Source organism: Vanellus vanellus, assembly GCF_965231255.1.
Source record: "Vanellus vanellus genome assembly, chromosome: 1".
Lineage (NCBI taxonomy): Eukaryota > Metazoa > Chordata > Aves > Charadriiformes > Charadriidae > Vanellus > Vanellus vanellus.
Window position 1 is genome coordinate 88,180,832 of NC_138905.1, and position 10,015 is coordinate 88,190,846.

Genomic DNA, 10,015 nt, shown 5'->3' on the forward strand with positions numbered 1-10,015 from the left:
GGTACCGGCTCGCCAGCAACTCCGGTTTTCACACACACGCACGCCCCCACACACACCCTCCCCCGCCCAGTGTGTGTTTGTGCCCGGTCCCGCGGCCCCGCATGGCCAGGTCCCCTCCTGGCCCCCGGTAAAAAGAAAGGAACACAACGGAGTCTGTTTCTGGAAGGGTCTTTTTTTTGTTTGTTTGTTTGTTTGTGTTTTTCTTTTTTCCTTTTTTAAGAGCTTCATATATATATTTATATATATAAATTATTAGAATGCGTGATGGGGCTTGGGAGTGCGTGGGGAACTTCGTTTGGGTGGGTTTTTTTTTTCCATAGCTGGGTTGTTGGTTGCTTTTTTTTTCCTTTTTAATGGTTAAGTAAATATATATATATATATACGGGGACCAATCGAGAGATACAACTGTGAAATCAGACACGCACGCAGGGGGGCAAGGGAGTCACAAGTTGCTACATAAAACTGCCACGTCTAATAGGATGTGCATGAGTTAAAGTACATCAATTAGAATGGGTGAGGGGGAAAGGGGCAGCCGCCATCTTATAAAGATAGTCCCGGGACGCAGTCGGCTCAGCCACATCGGCTCTCCCCGCCGGGCTCAAAGGGGGCCGCGGTGGTGACTGATGGATTGATTGATGGCGGTCTGGAAAACAAGTCTCCCGGTGCTTTGCACCCAGTGGCTGTCCCCCTTCCCGCCAGCCCAGGGGAAAGCACAGCCACTACCTTTGCCAACCAAGTCTTTGCGGTGCTTTGCACCCCCCCATGGCTGGGACCAGGCCCTCCACAGGCAGGAGGGGCCGCTTCTGAAGGGGTCCCGTCACGCTTTGTTTGCATCTGAAGGGATGTCGGAGAATGGGAAGCCGCTCCGTCTCATCTGAAAAAGTTCCACGTTGCTTTTCCGTATCGCTAAGCAGTATCTTACACCTAAAGGGGGGAGGGTGGGGCGTGGGGTGTGAGGAAGCATCGTGAAAAAAAAGGCGCTGTTGGGTTTTAAGTTACTTCTTGGCCACACTTCCTCCTCGCAGAAGCAGAAAAGGCAGCAGCACCCTGTACACGAAGTCCTGCAATGCTCTGCGCTTCTTATTCAATGCAACTGTTGCCCCAAAACAAAGGATGGAGCTGCTGCCACCCTGGATTCACATCAGTCTTTGTCTTTTTGAGCTCTGTGCAATGCTGATTCTGTTTTCTTCAGAGCTCTGCTGAAATCACGTACCGATCGTTTCATGTCCGTTAGTGGTGTTTCAGTCCCTCCCCATTTTCTCTCCTCCACCTTCTGCTCCCAGGATGCCATCCTGTACTTCTTGTCCCGTCTTCTCTTGCGCTCTACTGCATGGTGGGATCAGGATGTGTCACTCTGCCGCTTCCCCTCCCCCAGGATTTGGTTGATTGATTGCTCCTCTTGAGAGAAAGACATGATGATGTCACATTGACAGTAGAAGTCCATTTAAAGGGGTTTGTCACTTTCTTTTTTCAGGTGGCTAGGATAAAGAAGATGAACAAGGTGATTGTGAGACAGAAGGAGGCAACTGAGTGTCTCTTACTGCCTTTTGTTAGTCTAGACCCATGCTGCTGGCTTGGAAAAGTTTTGGAAATCCTTGAAGTAAGAGATGCTATCAAGAAGGTACAACATTGCACCTCTCTCTTTCCCAATGTGCTTCCCCACGCACTTGTGAGAGCCTCATCTTGGCAAAAGCATTCAACCCTTGCCAATGTTTGGCATTTTGGCAGGGGTATCAGTCACAACTGTATTAGCATGCGTGAAACATGCAAGTTTACCCCCTCCCCAGAAGAAAGGAGCTGACGCTCCACATGAGATTAGCCACCAAACAGCCACTTGTCAAGAATGACCTTCCTGGTGGCCAACCCCAGCTGTACCTCAGTGGCAAGACATCCCCTGCTCCCAGGAGTGGGCTCAGGCCAAATCACCCACTCCAGGGGCAACACTTCCCTGTCCCCACCGCCTCTGCCACCCCCAGGCCCAGGGCTGGGCCTGGAGCTGTACTTATGAGAACAGAGCGGTCTGCTCGCCCAGGGCCGCAGAGAGAGCACTGGTCCATGCACCTGTAGTAATCCTCCTGCGTCGGGAGCGGCACTCCGTGCAGAGGGTGATGGGCGTGAAGCCACTGCTGCTGTTCCAGGGCCAGGCGCTGCAGCTCAGCTGACTGTGCGTGCATGGCCTGGAGCTGATGTGCTGCTGACATGGGTGCGGAGAGAGAGCCTGGCAGGTCCCTGTAGGGTGCAGCTGCAGCCAAAGACGAAACAAGAGAACAAATGAGTTAATGGAACAGCTCCATCCTCACCCATGGCCCCATAGCTCAGCCAAGACTCTACTGCATTTCCTTCCCCAGCCCTGCCTGTGTGCAGGACTTGCTCATCCCCTGACAGTGTAGGTCTGCCAAGCCAGAGCTCTGTTTAATAGACCTCAGTTTGGTCCTGTGACCCCTCATGACCATCCTGTCCCTTGGAGTTCTGCTGACGCTCTTCAGAGACGGTCAGCAGACCCTGTGAGCATCCTTACCAAAAAGCTGGTGGCGCAGCACTTCATTCTCGTGTAGAGGGTGAGGCAGGAGAGGGTTGGGGATGGTTCCAGCTGGGTATGGTATCCGGGTGAGATGTGATCCCGAGGCGAGTGGGTCAATAAGAGGGTGAACAGAGGCCGAGGCTGGGAAGAAAAGACATCACAAGATAACTGTCCCGTGCTTTGTTAAGAGGTAACATGGAGAAAGGCACAAAGCACAACAAAAAAAGAAGTGGAGAAGGTCAGCGTTTGTTAGGGATGGAATGATTTCAAGGCTTGGCAACACAGTACCATGTGCTGCTAAGTGTTATTCTTTTTGCCAGTGCTGAATTTCCCAGAACCAGTCTGGCATAGCTCTGTCCCTACACTCCTTGGGGAGAAGTACTGCACTTTAAAGTCAATTCTGCAAGGACCTGCTCTGCAATCATGTCTGTACCCAGTATTGTACCCATCTGCCACCCTGGCTGTAATTCCTATGTATACTCATATTGGGTGCTTCCATTTCCAGGTCTCATCCAGCACAGGTACTCAGTGCCAGACACTCAAGTTTGCAAGTGCTACCCAAGGCTAAGAGATGCAAGATACTATTTACACGAAAACTGCTTTTCCCAGTGTTTTGGACTCACTGTCAGAGGTGCCCAGATACAGAGTGTGGGGGAACGGACATTCATTTGTACCTGATACCACCTCTAAGTAGTTGTGGCTGCTTAAAGGGAATGTCTGTCTGTGACTGCCACTAGATCCCACTGACTGCTCACAGCACCTAAGCAGGCACAGCACTTCTTGTAGTTTGTATTGTAATTTGGGCTTTGCTTCCCCAAGATTTTCATCCCTAAACATCTTTTTACTTTGCTTTCCTGTAGGATGTGGGAATGGAAGGGACCACCACCCAATTCTGAAGGGCAGCAGCCTCCAGTTCCTTACAACTAGCCCATCTTCTCTCCCGTTCCATCCCACCATCCGCAGCAAAAAACTAGAGAACCAACATTTCCACAGGAAAAAACTAGAGAACCAACATTTCATTAGTCCTAAGGATACTGTCAAAACTGTTGTTAGCAGGGCTCCCACTCCCTCTGCAGACCACAGTGCGAGGGACACAGTCCATAGTCACCCTGGTAGCCAGTGGGACCCCAGAGATCCATAACTAAAGGACATGGTGCAAACAACTCTGCTCGCCACTAAGCAGCACACTCACAGATGTCCCGATACTTGCAACAAATGTCAGTGTCTTTGGTGGGATGGGAGCGAGGGCAAGGCTGAACGACCACGATGTTGACCTCTTCCGGCTGAAGAGGTGGATCTAGGGCCTCAAAGTCTAGTCTCAGCAGCTTCTGGGCTTCCCCAGGTCCAGAGGGTGGGAGCACAAGGAAGGCACAGTAGGAGGGAGAGCAGGGCACCACCACCGTGGGGTCCTTACCTGCATGTATGGCATCCTGCTGGTGAAGATGGAGGTGGGAGTGGATGTGGGAATGCTGATGGTGATGAGGTGTCACATTGAGCATCTGCAGCCGGGCCAGAGGGTCGTTGCTGAGAGCAGCCACCCGCTCGGCGTGCTGGCGCTCAGCCGCCAAGCGCTCGGCGTAGGACATGTCGGGACGAAGGGTTGGGCCAGCTGCCAGCGCCAGCCTCTCCCGCTCCAAGTGGCCCAGCCCTGGGTGGAAGGGAAAAGCGGGATGAAGGCCGGGGGCTGTCTGCAGACTCAGCCCGCCGTGGCGTGGGAATGGATCCATGGCAGCAGCTGGCACAGCGTGGAGCTGCTCCAACTCAGCTGGTTTGACTTCAAATCCGGGCTTGAGACGTTCACGCAGGTCCCGATCCCTCAGGTCTCGTTCACGGGCTTCCCGCTCCCTCAGCTCTCGCTCCCGTGTCGCTGGATCACTGCTGTAGATGGCCGGCACGTTGTACCCCAGCAAGCCCGGGTCGACTGCACCCAGCGGCACGTAGAACGGGTGGTTGCGGTTACTGGGGGACATGACGTGGGGCCGTGCATATTCGCTGAGGGTGCGCAGTGCTGGGGTGTCGGGGCCCAGGTATGGGGGAACAGTTGCTACGGCACTGCCCTGCTCAAAGGAGGGGCGGTGGGGAACCGGCCCGAGGGACGAGCACTCCACTGGCCGTCCCTCCTGGGCCATCTTCTGCAAGAGAGCAGAGAGACTAGTGTCAGGGTCCCAGCAGGGAGCAGCTGATGGGGTCCTCAAGCATTCGCCCCTGCTGCGCCCACAGTTGTGGGATTGCCGGACCTACCACGCTCCTCTCCAGCTCCCGCTCCTTCTCCCGCTCCCGCTCCTTCTCCCGCTCCCGCTCCCGTTCCCGCTCCTTCTCTTCCCGTGCCTTCTGCTCAGCCTCTCGCCGCACTTTCTCCACCAAGTCTGCCCTCTTCTTGGCCAGCTTGGAGCCATCGAGGGGCACAAAGTACAGGTCCGTGCGGGAGCAGGAGTTGAAGCCGCGGTCCAGGTGTTTGTTGAATCTGGGGGCAAGAGGCAAAGCCTGTCAGCGCAGAAGGGGCTGGAGGGCAGGGACGGGGATGGGGACAGGGGCAGGCAAAGCCGAACCCGGCACTGTGGGAAAGAGCATCAATGGAGAAGACAAAAGGGTGCAGCTGCACCCCACACTTGGGGTGACCTCCCCTTCCCTGCCCCACACACACCTCCCCAGCATGGGGACACCCCCCAGGCTACCCCCCCGCCCCCAGCCACCCCTTACCTGGCTGACTGGCTGGCGTGGCTGGGCACATCCACCACCTTGGGGGGCGGCGAGGGGCTGCGAGCAGGCGGCACAGGGCTCTCAGGGGGCTCGTACTCCTCCGACGGCTCCTGCTTGATCTGTGCGGCGCTGAGGGGGAGTGGGGGCGGTGGTGGGGCCGGGGCGGCCATGCTCCCCGGGAGGGGTGGTGGGGCAGAGGGGGCAGGCGAGGGAGCTTTGTAGCCCCCTGCCACAGGGGAGGAGGCCACCCGGTAGCCAGGAGGGGTGGCTGCCCGGAAAGGGGCGGCTGAGGAAGCCGGGGGTGAGCCCGGCTTGTAGGGGGCTGGGGGCTGAAAGGTGGGGACAGGGGAAGCTGCCCTCTTCCCGTAGGGGGCCACAGCCGAGGGGGGTACTGGGGGCGAGACCGTCTTGTAAGGGGCTGTGGAGGGGGAGGCCATGGTGGCGATGACAGTGGAGAGGGTGGTGGCAGCAGAGGTGACCGGAGGGCCGGCCCCATGGGCAGGGGAGGGGGGCGGCGGCGGGGGGAAGGTGTAGGTGGCAGGACTCTGCCCTGGGGGGTGAGCGCACATGCTGGGGTAGCTTCCCTGGGAAGAGGCTGCGGAGGAGGAGGAGGAGGAGGAAGAGGAAGAAGAGGAGGAAGAAGAGGAGGAGGAGGAGGAGGAAGAGGGGGCTGCAGCGGCAGCCGAGGGAGCCTGGCTGTAGGCAGCCTGGCTGTGGGGAGGGTAGAGGCGCAGCCCGTAGGTGGCATGGGATGGGTGATGGCTGTTTGACTCCAGGCCGTGGGGGTAACCCCCGGGGGGCTGAGGGGGAGCTGCGGCCGCTGGGGAGACCCCCCCGCCGCTCCCATGGCCGTGGTGGTGCTGCTGGGGCGGCTGCTGGTGATGGGGGGGCTGGCCGGGGAAGGGGGCGGCAGGGTGGGAGCCGGCGGCGTTGCCCAGGGGGCGGCTGTAGGGGGGTGGCCCCTGGCTCCAGACGGGCTGGGAGGGGAGGGAGGGCTGGGTGTACTTGGGGGGCTGGCTGGAGACCGAGAGGCCGCTGGGAGGGGGGAAAGAGTGGCCATAGGAGGCACTGTAGCTGGGCAGGGGCTGGCCCGGGGCAGGTGGGGGGTACTGGGCCGAAGAGCTGGAGGGCGGCAGCGGTGGAGGGGCGTAGGGGTAGCGGGAGGGGGCCAGGGCCGGTGCCTTGTCCTGTCCCATGCCGTGGGGTGAGGGCAGGTGGCCGCCCAGGGCCTGCCCCACCATCCCCGGGGAGCTGGAGGCGGCCACCGCGTTGTTGAGGGGCCGCAGGGCCGGCGGGGGAGGCAGGTTGGCTGAGACGTGGGGGAAGGAAGGGGCCGAAGCTGGGGGGGCGGCTGGAGGGTTGGCTGGGGGCGTCTTTTGAGGGGGGAGCCCCCCGACCACCGACGCCAGCGAGATGGGGGTGGTGGGTGGCGGATTGTGCTTGGCGCTGAGGGTCTGCTCGCGACCCCCTGGTGCTGGGAGCCCCCCCACTCCACCGGCAATTTTGGCCCCAACCTGGACCACGTTGGCAGTAGGGTAAAGAGGAGCATGGGTAGAGGAGGAGGAGGAGGAAGAAGAGGAAGAGGAGGAGGAGGAGGAGGAGGAAGGGGGAGCGGAAGGGGCAGCAACAGCAGAGGAGGAAGAGGAGGCAGTGGGTGTCTGAGGGGCTTGAGCCTGGAAAATTCGGGAGGCCTGACCCTCCAGCTGGGAGTGGTAGCTCCCTGCGGGGGGTCCCTGGGGGTGCACCTCGCCTGGGAGCCCAAAGCCAGGCTCGGGTGGACGGGCCAGGCTGTCCGGAGGGGGAGCTACCGGTGGGCTCTGGGGGAAGAGCGGAGGGTGGTGGTAGGAGTGAGACGGCCCCTGGGAGAGCACAGAGGAGGAATCGGAGTCATTCTCCACGCTGCCAGGGCTGTAGACACTGGGTGAGGTGCTCCGGTTATCCTGATCAATGTCCCGTGGGTCACTGCTCATCTCATCGTTGAAGCTGTGGCCATCAAGGCTGTCAACATCGGATGGGGATGGAGGACAAGGCAACTCCTGAAGTAGGAAGAAGGAGGAGGGAGGCATTATGTGGCTTCCCAGACCATGAACGCCACATTTCAAGTTCCCAGAGAACTTGCTTTCTGACCTTTCTCTGCCAGCCCCAGCACTAGAAAACCCCAAAGAAGGAAGGAGACATCATCTAGCGAGGTATGGTACCTTGCCTACAGAGGCAGCAAGGGAGGGCAGGGAACTGTTAGAGACAAGGTTGAGAGTGACTAGATACAAAAGGTGCTAGCACCACCACCACCAGTGATGGGCCATTGGCCAGGGGATGATACCACCAGGTGGCATGGAGCAGCACGCACCACAGTGCAACCAGCATGGCCCAGCACAGCCCCCAGACCCAGAATCACTTTTCTTGTCCCTGCAAAGCTCTCCCCAGGCAAGGGGACCCGCTCCTCTCAGGCCCCCTCTCAGTACCCCGCTCCTTACCTCCCGGAGTTTCCCCTGTGCTTCCCAATCCCTGCTCCTCCCCACCAACTCTCACCTCAGGCAATGAAGCTTCAGTGATTCAACAGTTAGTATGGACAATAAATAAGTGCCAGTCTTGCGCCTCGGGGCTTACAAGAGAGGCTAAACTGAAAAAAGATCAGTGTTGAGCTGAACAGTGTCCACACGGAGAAATCACATAGGTGTAACCACAGTGGTTTAATTACAGTGACCTCATAACACAAGCAAACATCCCCACGTTTGCCTGCCTTTAAGGCCAGTTGCCTGAACAGGCTAACAGGGAACCGAGAAGCACAAGAGCCTTCCTACAACTGCCTGACCACCGATCCAACCTGGTGCTGTCGGCATTTGGAGGAGTCCTGCCACAACCCTGCAGAGCGTGCACATGAGCAGGTTTCACACAACCATCACCCAGACCCCACCATGACTTAAGCACCTCGGTTTCACGCTGCTTTGGGGGAGCAAAAGAAGGTAAGTCTAACCTGACCGGCAGCTGCTCGCAGAGACAGGCTTTTGGCACTGAGCCAGGAAAGGCAGAGCACATGCCCAGCTCCCAGAACATGGCAGTCCCCTCCAGACAAGGCAAAAGAGACTGAGAGCCTCCATCTGCTCAGGCATCACTCCTGGTGGCGTTTTTGTAGCCAGGCAGATGCCATTTAGGTTGGAAGAGCTGCAGTGTGAAACCCAAGGTGCCAGGGCTCCCGAGCAGCAGGAACCTCAAGCTGGGCAGTTGTGAGCAGCATGGGTAGGGAATGGGAGATTCCTTTGACCTGGACCCAGGACATGCCAGAAATCACAGCAGGGACAACTCACCTCTGTTTTGGTTTTTTTGGGAGCATTGGTATCCTCCCCTTCACTCTCCGAGATCTCTTCTGTTCGGCTCTGCTTGCTGCCCTTGGGGGTGCAGGATTCCTCCACCCGGCCTTTCTGCAAGGCAAAGAAGAAGAACAGGGAGGTGGGAGGGTCACAGGGAACCTTCCCACCCTGCCAGGCCTTCACAGACTGCAGCAGGGGAGACACTGTCACCACAGCATGCATGTTGCAAGAGCTCCACAGTGCAACACTGAGCCAGAATATGGCAAAAATTAGCCCTCAACAGGGCTGGTGAGACTGAAGACTGGTTCTTGGGAGATGATGGGAAGTGCAAGATGCTGAGGATGAGAGGAAAGAGGGATTAGAACATCTCTCCTATGAGGAAAGACGGAGGGACTTGGATCTTTTTAGTCTAGAGAAAAGAAGATTGAGGGGGGATCTCATTAATGCTTATAAATACTTAAAGGGAGGGTGCCAGGGGGGTGGCAACAGTCTTTTTTCAGTGGTGCCCAGTGATAGGACGAGAGGTAACGGGCACAAACATGAACATAGGAAGTTCCATCTTAACATGAGGAGGAGCTTCTTTACTTTGAGGGTGCACTGGAACAGGCTGCCCAGAGAGGTGGTGGAGTCTCTCACCCCGGAGACATTCAAAACCCCCCTGGCTGCTATCCTGTGCAACCTGCTGTAGGTGACCCTGCTCTGGCAGGGAGGTTGGACTAGATGATCTCCAGAGGTCCCTTCCAACCCTGACCATTCTGTGATTCTGTGATCCCACTCATTCCAGACAGCCAACCCAGCACGGGTTCCTCAATGGATCCCTTCTGGTCTGCATCCCTGGATCCCCAAACAGATCCTACCCGGTCTGGGCAGTCCTTGGGCACCCCACGCTCGTGTACTAGCTTATACTACCTTTGTCGCTTGTCGGGATTTCTCAGCCTTGCCATCGCTGCTGGAGGTGCTGACCCCCCCGGGGGAAGCTCGACCCCGTGACCTGAGCTCCTCTCGGGGCCCTGGAGTCTCTTTCTTCCGTCCACTCCGCATTGACATCTAAGAGAGGGATCACTGGATCAGTCCTGCTTTGCATCACCCTGTCCCCAGCCTCCCAAAGCCCCCGAACCCCTGGCACTCCACTATGCCCAACTCATGTCCACCAGCTTTGCTGTGAGCCTCAGTCCCAACCCACAGCTCCAGTTTGGCTACAGTGTCCCATCCCACCTCTCCCATCTCACGTACCGAGTCCTTGTTCTGTCGCGTCTTCATTCTTTTGGGTGTGGGACCCCCATTCTCCTTGGCCCGGCTTGATGAAAACATAAATTTTTATCACTCTGCACCCCCCTTCGGCTGTTCCCGGGGAGGCAGAGACAGGCAAGAGCAGTTCTTCTGAACGGGTGGCTTACACCAGCAACGCAACAAAATCGCAGTGAATCCTGAAAGGCAGACAAGGAGATGAGAGGGGAGAAAGAGTGAGTGGATTGTGGGACATCCT

At 57.7% G+C, this 10,015-nt stretch overlaps 1 protein-coding gene across 1 annotated transcript; it reads right to left on the reverse strand.

Moving 5' to 3' along the window:
* Positions 1 to 173: 173 nt before the first annotated feature.
* On the reverse strand, positions 174 to 9,804 carry ATN1 (atrophin 1). The gene is made up of 9 exons (XM_082480954.1): positions 9,763 to 9,804; positions 9,439 to 9,576; positions 8,527 to 8,640; positions 5,222 to 7,257; positions 4,763 to 4,985; positions 3,936 to 4,653; positions 2,519 to 2,662; positions 2,062 to 2,242; positions 174 to 1,478 (listed from the first exon to the last, which is right to left on the reverse strand). Exons 1-9 carry the CDS (start codon positions 9,787 to 9,789, stop codon positions 1,445 to 1,447), a joined length of 3,615 nt encoding a protein of 1,204 aa, XP_082337080.1. The 5' UTR covers positions 9,790 to 9,804; the 3' UTR covers positions 174 to 1,444.
* Between the last annotated feature and the right edge of the window lie 211 nt (positions 9,805 to 10,015).

Bases quoted from the DNA above. Each gene is read 5' to 3' on its own strand.
- ATN1 (XM_082480954.1), bottom strand. From the start codon at position 9,789: ATGAAGACGCGACAGAACAAGGACTCG. The intron at 7,258-8,526 runs GTGAGTTGTCCC...TTCCTACTTCAG, and splicing joins CCAAAAAAACCAAAACAGAG to GAGTTGCCTTGTCCTCCATC. The intron at 4,654-4,762 runs GTAGGTCCGGCA...GCTCTCTTGCAG, and splicing joins GGGAGCTGGAGAGGAGCGTG to AAGATGGCCCAGGAGGGACG.